This window comes from Ranitomeya imitator, chromosome 7 (assembly GCF_032444005.1).
Source record: "Ranitomeya imitator isolate aRanImi1 chromosome 7, aRanImi1.pri, whole genome shotgun sequence".
Classification (NCBI taxonomy): domain Eukaryota; kingdom Metazoa; phylum Chordata; class Amphibia; order Anura; family Dendrobatidae; genus Ranitomeya; species Ranitomeya imitator.
In genome coordinates, this window is record NC_091288.1 from 192,565,995 (window position 1) to 192,584,420 (window position 18,426).

General features: G+C 42.3%; 1 protein-coding gene across 1 annotated transcript in view; it reads left to right on the top strand.

Moving 5' to 3' along the window:
- Positions 1-14,195: 14,195 nt before the first annotated feature.
- The window catches only part of LOC138645174 (cytochrome P450 2K1-like), an 82,873-nt gene continuing 78,642 nt past the window's right edge, over positions 14,196-18,426 (top strand). The window contains exon 1 of the mRNA XM_069734273.1: positions 14,196-14,400. Coding sequence (XP_069590374.1) covers positions 14,206-14,400 — 195 coding nt within the window. The 5' untranslated portion in view covers positions 14,196-14,205. The remainder of the gene's footprint in view (positions 14,401-18,426) is intronic.

An 18,426-nucleotide genomic window follows, 5' to 3' on the forward strand; every position in this document is an offset into this window, starting at 1 on the left:
GGTGCTCAGGAAGGATATAATGGAACTAGAGAGAGTACAAAGGAGGGCAACAAAATTAATAAAGGGGATGGGAGAACTACAATACCCAGATAGATTAGCGAAATTAGGATTATTTAGTCTAGAAAAAAGACGACTGAGGGGCGATCTAATAACCATGTATAAGTATATAAGGGGACAATACAAATATCTCGCTGAGGATCTGTTTATACCAAGGAAGGTGACGGGCACAAGGGGGCATTCTTTGCGTCTGGAGGAGAGAAGGTTTTTCCACCAACATAGAAGAGGATTCTTTACTGTTAGGGCAGTGAGAATCTGGAATTGCTTGCCTGAGGAGGTGGTGATGGCGAACTCAGTCGAGGGATTCAAGAGAGGCCTGGATGTCTTCCTGGAGCAGAACAATATTGTGTCATACAATTATTAGGTTCTGTAGAAGGACGTAGATCTGGGGATTTATTATGATGGAATATAGGCTGAACTGGATGGACAAATGTCTTTTTTCGGCCTTACTAACTATGTTACTATGTTACTATGTTTATAAACAAAATAAAATAAAATGATTTTTTCAGGAATAATTTAGAAACCAAATAAAATAAAATGATTTTTTCAATGACAATTTAGAAACCAAATAAAAAAAAAAAAAAAGGCTTTCTATGCCCCACTGAGTGACAGATGGCACACACAGGAGTTAGGAGTGGCCCACAAGCCCAGAGGCCAATATTTTTCTCCCACTGATTGATGTAGTGATTTTTTCAGGTAGATTTTAGAACCCAAATCAAGCAAAAAAATTAATAGGCTTTCTATGGCCCACAATTTGAGAGAGAGAGAGAGAGATGGCACACCCAGGAGTCAAGACTGGCACACAAGCAGAAAGGGCAATATTAACCCCTTCACCCCAAAGCCTGTTTTCACCTAAGTGACAGGGCCAATTTTTACAATTCTGACCACTGTCACTTTATGAGGTCATAACTCTGAAACGCTTCAACGGATCCTGGTGATTCTGACACTGTTTTCTCGTGACATATTGTACTTCATGATAGTGGTAAAACTTCTTCAATATGACTTGCATTTATTTGTGAAAAAAACAAAAATTTGTCGGAAATTATGAAAATTTAGCAATTTTCAAACTCTTAGTATTTATGCCCTTAAATTAGAGAGTTATATCACATAATATAGTTAATAAACAACATTTCCCACATGTCTGCTTTACATCAGCACAATTTTGGAAACATAACTTTTTTTTGTTAGGACGTTATAAGGGTTAAAAGTTGACCAGCGATTTCTCATTTTTGCAACAAAATTTGCAAAACCATTTTTTTACGGACCACCTCACACTTGAAGTGACTTTGAGGGGTCTATATGACAGAAAATGCCCAAAAGTGACACCATTCTAAAAACTGCACCCCTCAAGGTACTCAAAACCACATTCAAAAAGTTTATTAACCCTTGAGGTGCTTCACAGGAATTTTTTGAATGTTTAAAAAAATTGAACATTTAACTTTTTTTTCACAAAATTTTTACTTCAGGTCCAATTTGTTTCATTTTACCAAGGGTAACAGGAGAAATTGGACCACAAAATTCGTTGTACAATTTGTCCTGAGTACGCTGATACCCCATATGTGGGGGTAAACCACTGTTTGGGCACATGGCAGAGCTCGGAAGGGAAGGAGCGCCATTTGACTTTTCAATGCAAGATTTGCTGGAATTGAGATCGGAGCCCATGTCACGATTGGAGAGCCCCTGATGTGCCTAAACAGTGGAAACCCCCACAAGTGACACCATTTTGGAAAGTAGACCCCCTAAGGAACTAATCTAGATGTGTGGTGAGCACTTTGAACCTCCAAGTGCTTCACAGAAGTTTATAATGTAGAGCCGTAAAAAAAAATTTTTTATTAATTTTCACAAAAAATGATATTTTTGCCCCAAATGTTTTATTTTCCCAAGGGTAAAAGGATAAATTGGACCCCAAAAGTTGTTGTGCAATTTGTCCTGAGTACGTCGATACTTCATATATGGGGATAAACCACTGTTTGAGCGCATGGCAGAGCTCGGAAGGGAAGGAGTGCCATTTGACTTTTCAATGCAAAATTGGCTGGAATTGAGATCGGACGCCATGTCGCATTTGGAGAGCCCCTGACGTGCCTTAACAGTGGAAACCCCCCACAAGTGACCCCATTTTGGAAAGAAGACCCCCTAAGGAACTTATCTAGATGTGTGGTGAGCACTTTTAACCCCCAATTGTTTCACTAAAGTTTAGAATGTAGCATTGTGAAAATTAAAAAATCATTATTTCTTTCTACAAAATGATGTTTTAGCCCGCAATTTTTTTTCCCAAGGGTAACAGGAGAAATTGGACCCCAAAAGTTGTTGTCCAACTTGTCCTGAGAACGCTGATACCCCATATGTTGGGGGGAACCACTGTTTGGGTGCACGGCAGAGCTCGGAAGGGAAGGAGCGCCATTTGAAATGCAGACTTAGATGGATTGGTCTGCAGGCGTCATGTTGCATTTGCAGAGCCCCTGATGTACCTAAACAGTAGAAACCCCCCACAAGTGACCCCATATTGGAAACCAGACCCCCCAAGGAACTTATCTAGATGTGTTGTGAGAGCTTTGAACCAACAAGTGTTTCACTACAGTTTATAACGCAGAGCCGTGAAAATAAAAAATATTTTTTTTTCCACGAAAATGATATTTTATCCCCTATGTTTTTATTTTCCCAAGGGTAACAGGACAAATTGGACCCCAAAAGTTTTTGTCCAACTTGTCCTGAGAACGCTGATACCCCATATGTTGGGGGGAACCACTGTTTGGGTGCACGGCAGAGCTCGGAAGGGAAGGAGCGCCATTTGAAATGCAGACTTAGATGGATTGGTCTGTAGGCGTCATGTTGCATTTGCAGAGCCCCTGATGTACCTAAACAGTAGAAACCCCCCACAAGTGACCCCATATTGGAAACTAGACCCCCCAAGGAACTTATCTAGATGTGTTGTGAGAGCTTTGAACCAACAAGTGTTTCACTACAGTTTATAACGCAGAGCCGTGAAAATAAAAAATATTTTTTTTCCACGAAAATGATATTTTATCCCCTATGTTTTTATTTTCCCAAGGGTAACAGGACAAATTGGACCCCAAAAGTTGTTGTCCAACTTGTCCTGAGAACGCTGATACCCCATATGTTGGGGGGAACCACTGTTTGGGTGCACGGCAGAGCTCGAAAGGGAAGGAGCGCCATTTGAAATGCAGACTTAGATGGATTGGTCTGCAGGCGTCATGTTGCATTTGCAGAGCCCCTGATGTACCTAAACAGTAGAAACCCCCCACAAGTGACCCCATATTGGAAACTAGACCCCCAAAGGAACTTATCTAGATGTGTTGTGAGAGCTTTGAACCAACAAGTGTTTCACTACAGTTTATAACGCAGAGCTGTGAAAATAAAAAATATTTTTTTTTCCATGAAAATGATATTTTATCCCCTATGTTTTTATTTTCCCAAGGGTAACAGGACAAATTGGACCCCAAAAGTTGTTGTCCAACTTGTCCTGAGAACGCTGATACCCCATATGTTGGGGGGAACCACTGTTTGGGCACACAGGAGAACTCGGAAGGGAAGGAGCCCTGTTTTACTTTTTCAAAGCAGAATTGGCTGGAATTGAGATCGGACGCCATGTCGCGTTTGGAGAGCCCCTGATGTGCCTAAACAGTGGAAACCCCCAATTATAACTGAAACCCTAACCCCAACCCTAACCCTAGCCCTAACCCTAACCCTAGCCCTAGCCCTAACCCTAGCCCTAACCCTAGCCCTAACCCTAGCCCTAACCCTAGCCCTAGCCCTAACCCTAGCCCTAACCCTAGCACTAATGGGAAAATGGAAATAAATACATTTTTTTACATTTTATTATTTTTCCCTAACTAAGGGGGTGATGAAGGGGGGTTTGATTTACTTTTATAGCGTTTTTTGGCGGATTTTTATGATTGGCAGCTGTCACACACTAAAAGACGCTTTTTATTGCAAATTTTATTTGAGAGCTATAATTTATCCATATTTTGGCCCACAGAGTCATATCAGGTCTTGTTTTTTGCGGGACGAGTTGACGTTTTTATTGGTAACATTTTCGGGCAGATGACATTTTTTGATCGCTTTTTATTCCGATTTTTGGGAGGCGGAATGAACAAAAACCAGCAATTCCTGAATTTCTTTTAGGGGGGGCGTTTATACCGTTCCACGTGTGGTAAAATAGATAAAGCAGTTTTATTCTTCGGGTCAGTACGATTACAGCGATACCTCATTTATGTAATTTTTTTTATGTTTTGGCGCTTTTACACAATAAAAACTATTTTATATAAAAAAATAATTGTTTTTGCATCGCATTATTCTGAGAGCTATAACTTTTTTATTTTTCTGCTGATGATGCTGTATGGTGGCTTTTTTTTTGCGGGACAAGATGACGTTTTCAGCGGTACCATGGTTATTTATATCCGTCGTTTTGATCGCGTGTTATTCCACTTTTTGTTCGCCTGTATGATAATAAAGCGTTGTTTTTTGCCTTGTTTTTTTTTTTTTTTTTTTGCGGTGTTCACTGAAGGGGTTAACTAGTGGGACAGTTTTATAGAGCGGGTCGTTACGGACGCGGCGATACCAAATATGTGTACATTTATTGTTTTTTTTTTTTTTACATAAATAAATGGATTTATTGGGAAATGTTTTTTTTTTTTTGGGGGGGGGATTTTTTTTTATTTTTTTTTACACATTCTATTTTTTTTTTTTTTAACTTTCTAACATTGTCCCAGGGTGGGACATCTCTGTATTAGATCAGATCGTTGATCTGACACTGTGCATAGCACACTGTCAGATCAACGATCTGACATGCAGTTTAGCTGGCTTTCCAGCGCCTGCTCTCAGCAGGCGCCGGCTAGCCAGGTCACTTCATGACCCGGAAGGAGTCCGGCAGCCATCTTGGATCCGGGGACTCCTTCCGGGTCACCGGAGCAACGCGATCTCATTGCGTTGCTCCGGTGGGAGAGCGCAGGGAGCCCCCGTCCCTGCGCGATCCCCCTCTATGCCGCTGTCACTACTGACAGCGGCATCAGAGGGGTTAAATGCCCGCGATCGGCGATAGCGCCGATCGTGGGCATTGCTGCGGGGTGTCAGCTGTCATATACAGCTGACCCCCGCACCCGATCACCGCGGCGCTCAGCGCGAGACCGCGGTGATCGGTGCGCCGTACTAGTACTGCTGCTGGCACTAATGCAGTGCCGGCAGCGCAGTACTAGTACGGCGCATGTTGCGAAGGGGTTAATCTCCCACCTATTTTTTTTTTTTCAGGGAGACTTTCTAAACAAAATAAAATAAAATGATTTTTTCGGGAATAATTTAGAAACCAAATAAAATAAAATGATTTTTTCAATGACAATTTAGAAACCAAATAAAAAAAAAAAAGGCTTTCTATGCCCCACTGAGTGACAGATGGCACACACAGGAGTCAGGAGTGGCCCACAAGCCCAGAGGGCAATATTTTTCTCCCACTGATTGATGTAGTGATTTTTTCAGGTAGATTTTAGAACCCAAATCAAGCAAAAAAATTAATAGGCTTTCTATGGCCCACAATTTGGGAGAGAGAGAGAGAGAGAGAGAGATGGCACACCCAGGAGTCAAGACTGGCACACAAGCAGAAAGGGCAATATTAATCTCCCACCTTTTTTTTTTTTTTCTGGGAGACTTTATAAACAAAATAAAATACAATGATTTTTTCAGGAATAATTTAGAAACCAAATAAAATAAAATGATTTTTTCAATGACAATTTAGAAACCAAATTAAAAAAAAAAAAAAGGCTTTCTATGGCCCACTGACTGAGAGATGGCACACACAGGAGTCAGGAGTGGCACACAAGCCCTGAGGCCAATATTTTTCTCCCACTGATTGATGTAGTGATTTTTTCAGGTAGATTTTAGAACCCAAATCAAGCAAAAAAATTAATAGGCTTTCTATGGCCCACAATTTGAGAGAGAGAGAGAGAGAGAGATGGCACACCCAGGAGTCAAGACTGGCACACAAGCAGAAAGGGCAATATTAATCTCCCACCTATTTTTTTTTTTTTCAGGGAGACTTTATAAACAAAATAAAATACAATGATTTTTTCAGGAATAATTTAGAAACCAAATAAAATAAAATGATTTTTTTCAATGACAATTTAGAAACCAAAAAAAAAAAAAAAAAGGCTCTCTATGGCCCACTGACTGAGAGATGGCACACACAGGAGTCAGGAGTGGCACACAAGCCCTGAGGCCAATATTTTTCTCCCACTGATTAATGTAGTGATTTTTTCAGGTAGATTTTATAACCCAAATCAAGCAAAAAAATAAATAGGCTTTCTATGGCCCACTGAGTGAGAGATGGCACACACAGGAGTCAGGAGTGGCACACAAGCCCTGAGGCCAATATTTTTCTCTCACTGATTGATGTAGTGATTTTTTCAGGAAGATTTTATAACCCAAATCAAGCAAAAAAATAAATAGGCTTTCTATGGCCCACTGAGTGAGAGATGGCACACACAGGGATGGCACTCTAGCAGAAATGCCAATCTTAATCTCCCACAAAAAAAAAAAAAAAAAAACAGGGACTGTCCTACAATTACTATCTCCCTGCAGTAATCTCAGCCAGGTATGGCAGGCAGCAATAAGGAGTGGACTGATGCACAAATTAAATAAAAAGTGTGGACAAACAAAAAAGATAGCTGTGCAGAAAGGAAGGAACAAGGGGATTTGTGCTTTGAAAAAAGCAGTTGGTTTGCACAGCGGCGTACACACAGCAATGCAGCTATCAGGGAGCCTTCTAGGGCAGCCCAATGAGCTACAGCGCTGAGGAAAAAAAAAAAAATGTAGCTTCCACTGTCCCTGCACACCGAAGGTGGTGTTGGGCAGTGGAAATCGCTACAGCACAAGCGGTTTTGTGGTTAATGGACCCTGCCTAACGCTATCCCTGCTTCTGACGAAGCGGCAGCAACCTCTCCCTAAGCTCAGATCAGCAGCAGTAACATGGCGGTCGGCGGGAACGCCCCTTTATAGCCCCTGTGACGCCGCAGACAGCAAGCCAATCACTGCAATGCCCTTCTCTAAGATGGTGGGGACCAGGACCTATGTCATCACGCTGCCCACACTCTGCGTTCACCTTCATTGGCTGAGAAATGGCGCTTTTCGCGTCATTGAAACGCGACTTTGGCGCGAAAGTCGCGTACCGCATGGCCGACAACGCACAGGGGTCGGATCGGGTTTCATGAAACTCGACTTCGCCAAAAGTCGGCGACTTTTGAAAATGTTCGACCCGTTTCGCTCAACCCTACCTACAAGTAGTATTCAACCCCCTGCAGATTTAGCAGGTTTACACATTTGGAATTACCGTATATACTCGAGTATAAGCCGAGATTTTCAGCCCAAATTTTTGGGCTGAAAGTGCCCCCCTCGGCTTATACTCGAGTCACGGTAGCGGTGGGGTCGGCGGGTGAGGGGGTGAGGGCGCTGAGGCATACTTACCTAGTCCCAGCGATCCTCGCGCTGTCCCTGCCGTCCCACGGGCTTCGGCGCTGCAGCTTCTTCCTCTCTTCAGCGGTCACGTGGGACCGCTCATTACAGAAATGAATAAGCGGCTCCACCTCCCATAGGGGCGGAGCCGCTTATTCATTTCTCTAATCAGCGGTGCCGGTGACCGCTGATAGAGAAAGAAGCTGCGGCACCGAAGACCAGGCAGAGGGACAGCGCGAGGATCGCCAGGACTAGGTGAGTATGTTATATTCACCTGTCCACGTTCCAGCCGCCGGGCGTCGCTCCATCTTCCCGGCGTCTCCATCTTCCCGGCGTCTGCACTCTGACTGTTCAGGTCAAAGGGCGCGATGACGCATACAGTGTGCGCGGCGCCCTCTGCCTGATCAGTCAGAGCAGAGACGCCGGGAAGATGGAGGCGCCGGGAGCTGCAATCAAGGGAGGTGAGTATGTGTTTTTTTTTTTTATTGCAGCAGTAGCAGCGGCAGAACAGATTAATGTGGAGCATCTATGGGGCACAATGAACGGTGCAGAGCACCGTATATGGAGCACATCTATGGGGCACAGTGAACGGTGCAGAGCACCGTATATGGAGCACATCTATGGGGCACAGTGAACGGTGCAGAGCACCGTATATGGAGCACATCTATGGGGCACAGTGAACGGTGCAGAGCACCGTATATGGAGCACATCTATGGGGCACAGTGAACGGTGCAGAGCACCGTATATGGAGCACATCTATGGGGCACAGTGAACGGTGCAGAGCACCGTATATGGAGCACATCTATGGGGCACAGTGAACGGTGCAGAGCACCGTATATGGAGCACATCTATGGGGCACAGTGAACGGTGCAGAGCACCGTATATGGAGCACATCTATGGGGCACAGTGAACGGTGCAGAGCACCGTATATGGAGCACATCTATGGGGCACAGTGAACGGTGCAGAGCACCGTATATGGAGCACATCTATGGGGCACAGTGAACGGTGCAGAGCACCGTATATGGAGCACATCTATGGGGCACAGTGAACGGTGCAGAGCACCGTATATGGCACATCTATGGGGCACAGTGAACGGTGCAGAGGACCGTATATGGCACATCTATGGGGCACAGTGAACGGTGCAGAGCACCGTATATGGAGCACATCTATGGGGCACAGTGAACGGTGCAGAGCACCGTATATGGCACAGCTATGGGGCACAGTGAACGGTGCAGAGCACCGTATATGGCACATCTATGGGGCACAATGAACGGTGCAGAGCACCGTATATGGCACACCTATGGGGCACAGTGAACGGTGCAGAGCATCGTATATGGCACACCTATGGGGCACAGTGAACGGTGCAGAGCATCGTATATGGCACACCTATGGGGCACAGTGAACGGTGCAGAGCACCGTATATGGCACAGCTAGGGGGCACAATGAACGGTGCAGAGCACTGTATATGGCACAGCTATGGGGCACAGTGAACGGTGCAGAGCACTATATGGGGCACAGCTATGGGGAAATATGAACGGTGTAGAGCACTATATGGCACAGCTATGGGGAAATAATTATCTATTTTTATTTTTGAAATTCACCGGTAAATGCTGCATTTCCACCCTAGGCTTATACTCGAGTCAATAAGTTTTCCCAGTTTTTTGTGGCAAAATTAGGGGGGTCGGCTTATACTCGGGTCGGCTTATACTCGAGTATATACGGTAACTTGGCATTGTGACATTTGGACAGTAGATCAGCCTGGAAGTGTGAAATGCACTGCAGCAAAAAAGAATGTTATTTATTTGTTTATTTTTTTTTAAATTGGGAAAAAAAATTTCAGAGTGTCATTTATTATTCAACCCCTCAACCCACCAGAATTCTGTTTGGTTCCCCTAAAGTATTAAGAAGTAGTTCAGGCACAAAGAACAATGAGCTTCACATGTTTGGATTAATTATCTCTTTTTCCAGCCTTTTCTGACTATTTAAGACCCTCCCCAAACTTGTCAATAGCACTCAAACATGGTCAACATGGGAAAGACAAAGGAGCATTCCAAGGCCATCAGAGACAAGACCGTGGAGGGTCACAAGGCTGGCAAGGGGTACAAAACCCTTTCCAAGGAGTTGGGCCTACCTGTCTCCACTGTTGGGAGCATCATCCGGAAGTGGAAGGCTTATGGAACTACTGTTAGCCTTCCACGGACTGGACAGCCTTTGAAAGTTTCCTCCCGTGCCGAGGCCAGGCTTGTCCGAAGAGTCAAGGCTAACCCAAGGACAACAAGGAAGGAGCTCCGGGAAGATCTCATGGCAGTGGGGACATTGGTTTCAGTCAATACCATAAGTAACGTACTCCACCGCAATGGTCTCCGTTCCAGACGAGCCCGTAAGGTACCTTTACTTTCAAAGCGTCATGTCAAGGCTCGTCTACAGTTTGCTCATGATCACTTGGAGGACTCTGAGACTGACTGGTTCAAGGTTCTCTGGTCTGATGAGACCAAGATCGAGATCTTTGGTGCCAACCACACACGTGACGTTTGGAGACTGGATGGCACTGCATATGACCCCAAGAATACCATCCCTACAGTCAAGCATGGTGGTGGCAGCATCATGCTGTGGGGCTGTTTCTCAGCCAAGGGGCCTGGCCATCTGGTCCGCATCCATGGGAAGATGGATAGCACGGCCTACCTGGAGATTTTGGCCAAGAACCTCCGCTCCTCCATCAAGGATCTTAAGATGGGTCGTCATTTCATCTTCCAACAAGACAACGACCCAAAGCACACAGCCAAGAAAACCAAGGCCTGGTTCAAGAGACAAAAAATCAAGGTGTTGCAGTGGCCTAGTCAGTCTCCTGACCTTAACCCAATTGAAAACTTGTGGAAGGAGCTCAAGATTAAAGTCCACATGAGACACCCAAAGAACCTAGATAACTTGGAGAAGATCTGCATGGAGGAGTGGGCCAAGATAACTCCAGAGACCTGTGCCGGCCTGATCAGGTCTTATAAAAGACGATTATTAGCTGTAATTGCAAACAAAGGTTATTCCACAAAATATTAAACCTAGGGGTTGAATAATAATTGACCCACACTTTTATGTTTAAAATTTATAAAAATTTAACTGAGCAACAAAACTTTTTGGTTTGTAAGATTTATGCATCTGTTAATAAATCCTGCTCTTGTTTGAAGTTGGAAGGCTCTAACTTATTTGCATCTTATTAAACCTGCTAAATCTGCAGGGGGTTGAATACTACTTGTCGGCACTGTATGTGTATCCATATACATGGCCCACCCTGTAAAGAGTGTGAATTGAAAATGGTGAAAAAAATAATATGATAATGAAGAAATCATGCACTTACGTGCATATACATGCTAAGCACATACATGCATGCATATATACACACAAAAATAGGTAAAAAAAAATAAAAGAATTATAGTAAATGAAAAAAATAGTTAATTAAAAAATAAATAATAACAAAATAAATAAATGAATAATATAAAAATATTGATCACTGAATAATAAATGATGAATAATTATAAATACAAATGAATAAATGCAAATATTTAAAAACATAATAATAATAACAAAAATAATAAAAGGATAAATAATATAACAAGCCATCAGTCACCACCACTTTAATACAAATATATATACAGATCATAATATAATATTCACAAATATACTATCAGGTAATTCCAAATATCCATCCTAATAAATCGCATGAATGGCCACAGAATTACGTCAGCTACAACAAGCCTACATAGTCGATTATAATGCAAAATTTTGCACACTGGAGATATGTGATCTTCCCACAAAATTGTGAGCAAAAAGAGTCAAGGTTGTATATCAACCAATTATTTTCAGCTTCACTTAAACCCTCTGTCTTGACTTCCATCCTCTGGTTTACCATCTTCACAGTCTCAGCCTCTAGTACTGCTTGACTATCTGAATAGGTTCAAGATTGATTAACATTGGTAACCATATCCGTCCCAGCCGAAACACTGCACAGAAAGTGTTTATCATGTCTAGCAATTTTCTCCAAGTCTATCATTTAGAGTAGGCCTTAGAGTTGCAGTAGTGTTGATTCAAGATGTGGATTAAACTCCTTGTGATGACACAGTATTTTATCTTTATTAACCAGACGTCTATTTTCAGCAAGCCAAGAGGAATAGACTGTTATCTATAAGTTGACTTTTGAAAGTATGTGTTTCTTTTTGGTTGGTCAAGAAAACACAGACTTTTGTTCGTATAAACCTGTAATATTGACTTGTAAGTTGACAATTTGTTGTAACATATTGTGCTGTTATACTGGATGACTAGTAATACAGGGTCATTGAACAATGATATTTGCTGATATGTTGATTACACATTGTCCAGGCCAGCCAGTTTGTTTACTTGAAAAATAGAGGAAGAAAAACTATGCAAATAAATTAAATAATTAAAGAATGTGAGTTGATCTTGTCATAATTCTTCCCCCTTACCTGTGAATGCTGCCTTTAAGGATAGCAGCTATTTTAGCTATATAAGTGAGAAATATACAATCATACACAGAGTCAGCCAAGACATCCAGACATCCAAAGAATCAGATGCACTTTATAAGACAGCAGTCAGAACATCATCGCTCCATCACGAGGGACACAGATTTGACATTCCACAGGATGACAGCTTAGGGACCCTGTCCCAGGCAGGAAGAATTCAGCTCCATTGACCATCGTTGAACCATGGATACGTTTGGGGTTGTGGGGAATGTGACCCACTGGTCACCTGGCTCCATGGAGATGTTCGGAGAAGCCAGGTTGTGATCCTCTGGTCAACTGACCTTGTACCCCAATGGATTGTCATCTTCCTATGCGTTTTGTTACCTCCTCTCTATTCATGCCATAGGTGGTGTAGTTGGACAAAGAAGCTATGAAGTCACAGCTGCTGTTTTCCTGGTGAGTGAGCAGAATAATAAGACTCTGTAATGTGAACCATCTGGAGTATTGTGCTGGGACTGTTCTCTGTGTTATTTGCCTGTTTTTGTGGATCAATAAAGTATTGCATCACTGTTTTACCCTCACCCTGTGTTGTCTTAGTAATAATATGCCCAAGGTAAAATGAGAGCGGGCATTCAGCAACCGCTGCCATTTTGGTAGAGAAAAAGATGTTGCTGGCATCGCCTGTGCAGCAGCATTTATTGGAATGCAATAGATGCTAATGAATAGGCGCCACCACCGATGCCACTTTACTGGAAAAAAAAATTGCATGATCGAAATGACGTTAGTGGCAGCGCCTGTGCACTAGCATCTATCGCATTGATGGAGCCTACATTTTTTTTCCTCTACCAAAATGGTGGTGCCGGCGGTGCCTGTGCAGTAGAATCTCTTGGTGCTACTGCGCAGGCGCAGCCACCAACGCTATTTTGATTAAGATGATTTTTTTTAACAAAGCAAAATGCTTAAACAAAATGAATATATGCACATTATACATTGTATCATGCTACAGTGCAGGCGCCGCCACCGTGCCGATGAATGTAATTTTTTTTTTTCAAAGAATAGTATATTCTGTATGTAAAATACGGGGCAGGTTCTAAAGCATCCTGTCATAAACCTATAAGGATTTATATCTAAGAAGAGCATCACATAGAACACTTCTACAGACCCACCCACAGGCCGCCCAGAACCACCAGAATCTCATTAACTGAAGACTGCAAATAAAGATTAAACAACAACCACAAGACAGATTTCATCAACCAAGGAATCATTTTAATTAGTGTAATGGTGCCAAACTGACTGTAGGTGTCTGTAGGTTACTGAGCACAATCCTGCTGACAGGTTCACTTTAACCACTGTTTCGACCAAAACGTTCTTCAATACTAATCTATTCTCATCACTGCTGAGCTTCTAGAGATCAGCTGCAATCGGTGATGGAAAGCAAGAAAAGGTTTTCAATTTCTTTACGACGCCTCTGCTGGGAATACAATTTTATCCAGATTCAATTGAAAAAACATATATTACTATTCACAACATGCATTACCTTGATTGGTCCTCCTGAATTAAATATAGGTAATGCTGTAGGTACTGGGCGTATTCTGTAGATCATGTCCTTTGTGGAATACCTGGCACAATTTTTTCGATGAGGTTCTCTTTCTTCAATGTAGACCAATGTTGGAGACGCAACTTCTAGGTTCCCATAGATGTAATTGTCAGACATCTCTACAATTGGAAAATCTTTTCAACCTTTTGCCCACCAAATTCTGTTTAGCTGATTACATTGGTAATTTATTAAAACTGTAATACACAAAATCTAGTGCAAAAGGCTCCAGCACAGTAGATATAAAGTTCATCCTGCTATAACTGCAAATAGATTCATTCATGTCCCCAAACATTAGTATGTGAACTCTACCCCTTGGCACTGGCACAAATGCAGAACAGATAAGATAAAAAACTGCAAATCATATTCCTTTATCCCACTGGATACATCACGTTATAACACACCTTGGCCAACATTTATTTGGATGAAATACACAATGCTATGTATGTAAAAACAAGAACGGCCAAGCCAAGATTGTCTGACCAAGGTAAATGACAATTGACCAATCAGTTAATTATAGTTTATTTGTGCTCTAGTAAAAATTAGCACATGTAGGAAAAATAAGCCCAAGTGTATAAATATAAGGGGAGCAGCACAATCAGAACGGACCCTTACCAGTACTTCGCTATGGCTTTCATTGCCTACTTCTTGGCTAGAGCCGATGTGTTGGTATACTTTTCAATTTTCATTGCATTATTCATCTATTGGATAAATGGAATTAGGAAGAGCACAGCAAAGATGCCCCCTGGACCTATGCTTCTGCCGGTCATTGGAAATCTCCACATGGTGGACCTGAACAGGCCCTATGAATCTCTGATGCAGGTAGAATACTGTACTTACTGTATGGTCAAGGAAGGTGCAACATTGTTTAGCTGGGGGCAATGGAATTGGGGGTGGTTGCTGAATGAGATAGGCATGAATGGATTCATGGTGGGCAATAAAGGTCTAGAAGTCTTGTCCTTTGCTGCATTATATACTAACCATTGATGTGAATGGGCACTGTGTAACTCTGCATTTCCTTTGTGGTGGCGAGTGAGAGAGATTGAATAATTACTGTCAGATTTCCCTGGAATAATAGCTGATTCCTCCAATTTCTGGCAGGTAGACACTTTGTGATGAAACTATTGTTAAGGGACCATCTAATGCAGGGGTCCCCAACCTGTAGCTTGGGAGTCACATGTGGCTTGTAGTCCCATGAATTGAGGCTCGCCGCTGTCCGCCAGTTTGGTGCATTAGCTCCAGATTTAGTTAACTGGTATGAAGAGCACATCTCAAAATGGTGAACTTTGTGAGTAGCCCTGCAGAGAAGAGCAGATCTGGGTGCACATCTACTGGTGTTGGGGGTTTAGAGATAATGTAAGTATGGTATGCTGGAGACAGGATGATACTACCGGTCACAGGAGGTGCTTGAAGCCGGATGTGACTGTGTTGGGAGTGCGTGATGGAAGAATGCTGAATGGGGGTATGGTGGGAATCCCTGGATCTTGGTATACTGCTTCAGGGGGATTTGTGTGGAAAAGCTTTGGTTATCATTATACCCATAATGGGGGCTTTAGTTGCCACTACTGTGAGGGGAGACAGGAGCTGGATATGGCTTGCGACCTTCTTGCACAGCTGAATGTGGCTCTCAAGGTCAGACATGTAACACAGGGATTGTTCAAAGTCAAGAACCTCTTGAAGAGCCGTACACTTGTCATGTTGCTGGAGATACGTGCAACCATGTTCTGCTATCATGGTTTTATGTGGTAATTTACAAAGTTAGTTTCTTGTTCGTTTATCAAAACAATGAGAGAATAAAAAATGGATTAATGACATTACCATAGCGTTTAATATATGGCCAAATGTAAAGACGCATTAGAAAGTAATACAATCTATTATATCCATACTCTGTTTTGCGTTCTCTCATGAACAAGAGCTATCCTGGGTCACACGCTGCACATTACTCTGCCATATTTGGGGCGATCGGTGAGGGTCTCAGGACCCAGGCTCCCTCCGTAAAGTGTCATTAAAATATAAAAAAAAGTATAAAAGTTATGATGCTCTTTAAATAGTTGATTTTCAGGATCACTGTTGATAGTTATGACCGAAACTGAACTAAAAAGAAATTTGTCTAAACTCAGAGTCAATGAATGTGTTAATTCATCATGAGTTAATAAAGGGCTAGACGATGGTGAGTGTGGGCGACATTCTTGCATGGTGTATCTAGGGTGCCAGCCTCCACGGGCAGGTAGGGCTATTGAGAGGGCATTGTCTGACCTATCTGGTCCTGTAGTTCACTTGGCGCAATAGTGGATACTCAAACCACTTGGGTTATTATATATTTGGATAATTTGGGGACTACAGTGGTAATTTTTCACTTTTAATTATGAAAAATAAAGGTTATCTTTCATTGATGGAATTCTATATATTAGCCACACCTTTCGGAGTAATGGGACTGAGTAATGTGAATATGAGACCACTAACAATCATATCTCAATTACTCAGTGGTTCCAAGTATCTCTCAGAACATGCCTTGCACTGTCTTACCTGTGCAAGGCTTAACTTCTTCCAGAGACACACACTCTCCCTTTGCCCAGTTCTGGTGCAGGTCAAAGTTTCAATTTTTTGTCAGTGAACCTATACCTCATTCCAGCCAGGTTTCTGGCTGGATGAGGTATATTGATGACATCTGGTTCATATGGGAGGGCGCTGTGGGTGATTTAACTGCATTCATGAATCATCTGAATGATAATGAAGTTAACGTCAAACTTACTTTCAAGTTTGGCCGTAAGGTGGAATTCCTAGATCTTTTTGTCAGTGCTGACGTAAATAGCAATCTCTATACAAACTTATATAGAAAGCCCACAGCCTCAAATTCGTTCTTACATGCAACATCGTCCCATCCTCAAGCTACAATCCGGGGGATCCCAGTGGGACAATTTTTGAGAGCGAAAAGAATATGTACCAACACAGAAGACTTTATCGAGCAGTCACGCGATCTTGCCGACCGCTTTCAGGAAAGGGTGTACAGCAGGAGAACAATTAGAAGAGGCTTTGTGAGGGCAAATAAGAGTTCTAGGGCGGATTTGTTGTATGGGACTAGTGGACAGATCATTGCTAGGAAAGCTGATTCTGACCAAGTTAGATTGATCACTACATTCCACAACAAATGGCACCAGTTTCGTGAAATTATAACCAAACATTGGGATGTGCTGTTTACTGACCCGATTTTAAAAAGGGTTCTACCGAAAAAGCCACAGATAACGGCTAGAAGATCGAAAAATCTTTTTGATACCCTGGTACACAGTTTTTATGACCCAGCAGGATCAAATAAAAAATCCAAAAAGGTGACCAACGCGGGTTTCCACCCATGTGGCCTGTGTAAGGCCTGCTCCAATACTATCAAAACCAAGAGTTTTGTTAATTTCGATGGAACTAAACATTATGACATTAGGAAATATATTACTTGTTCGACTTGAAGAGTCATCTATCACACCACCTGCCCATGTGGCAAAATCTATATTGGTCTCACTACCCGTGAATTAAAAATTCGAATAAGAGAACTCTGCATGGATATCGAGAAGGCTAAGGCTGTAGGTGATGAAACTAGTCTAAATACTTTGCCTAGACATTTCAAAAAATACCATGCATGCAGTGCTACGGGCTTGATAGTGAGAGGCATAGATGCTGTCAACATGGGGATACGGGGAGGGGACATCGGCAAAATCCTGGCCCAAGTCGAAAGTCGGTGGATATATAGATTGGGCACTATGGCTCCTCAAGGTCTTAATGAAACCTTTGGCTTTGGAGCTTTTCTGTAATTGTCTTTCCTTTCTTTATAGTTATGTCTGGTACAGTTTTATGGGTTTTGTGGGTTTAGTTATAGTGTTGATTTTAATGTTTTTCTTTTTTCTTTCACGTCATTAGTTTATAGTATTGACCATCCACTGAGCTCCAGCCTTACATCATTCACCGAGATGAATCCATGAGCAAAGATAGACATCTGACTTGCATTCGCTCTGTCTGCCAAAGATGACATTGCACCGAAATGAATCCATGAGCAAAAACAGACATCTGACTTGCACCTATTCTGCCTGCCAACGATGACCTTGCATTGTGAACTTTAGAGTGATGTCAGATTTTGGACCATTATGAAGTACAACGGAATATATTTTTCCTCAAATGAACATCATGAGAAATGTGATTTAGCAAAAGTTGTCTATAAATGTATAAGTCTTTTTCTTGCACTTAGCACTTTCTTTTCTGTATAGTCCCGTGCCATCTGTGTAATGGGATATATTTTGTCACATTATATTACCTACCTGGACTTTATGATGTATTGTCCAGATTGTAGGTGTTTAACACATTTATAAACATCAGCACTAGCACTTTAGGAATGGTATTGTCACTACCAACCCCCCTTTTTTTGCTCGTAAATATATGCTTCACATCAATTACTTCACAGTATTTTATCATCATTCTTAGGGAAGCTGGTGTGCGCATGGCAGCGTGTGCCACATGCTGGGTTTTCTCGCCCCTGGCCAAGGTATCACTCCCGCGCCCCACCCCTTATGGCTGGTGTGCTGGTGTGGTCGGTCCCGGGGGTGCGTGGATCCTTTAGCATGGGCTCTCGTATTTACATGCGCCAATGATCCCGCTTCCCTTGATGCACAACAAATAATCACATCCAACATTTATAGCACACATTATTGAGGGCAACATTTGAGTTGCATCTTAGCAATTGGCCTTCAATCAGCTTTAAAATTTTATTTATATTTCTTATATTTCACTAGACGTATGAAGCAACTTTTGGCGTAATCTAAGTCATATGGCGCATGAATGGTTGTCTTTGTAGTGGTCTTCAATTAT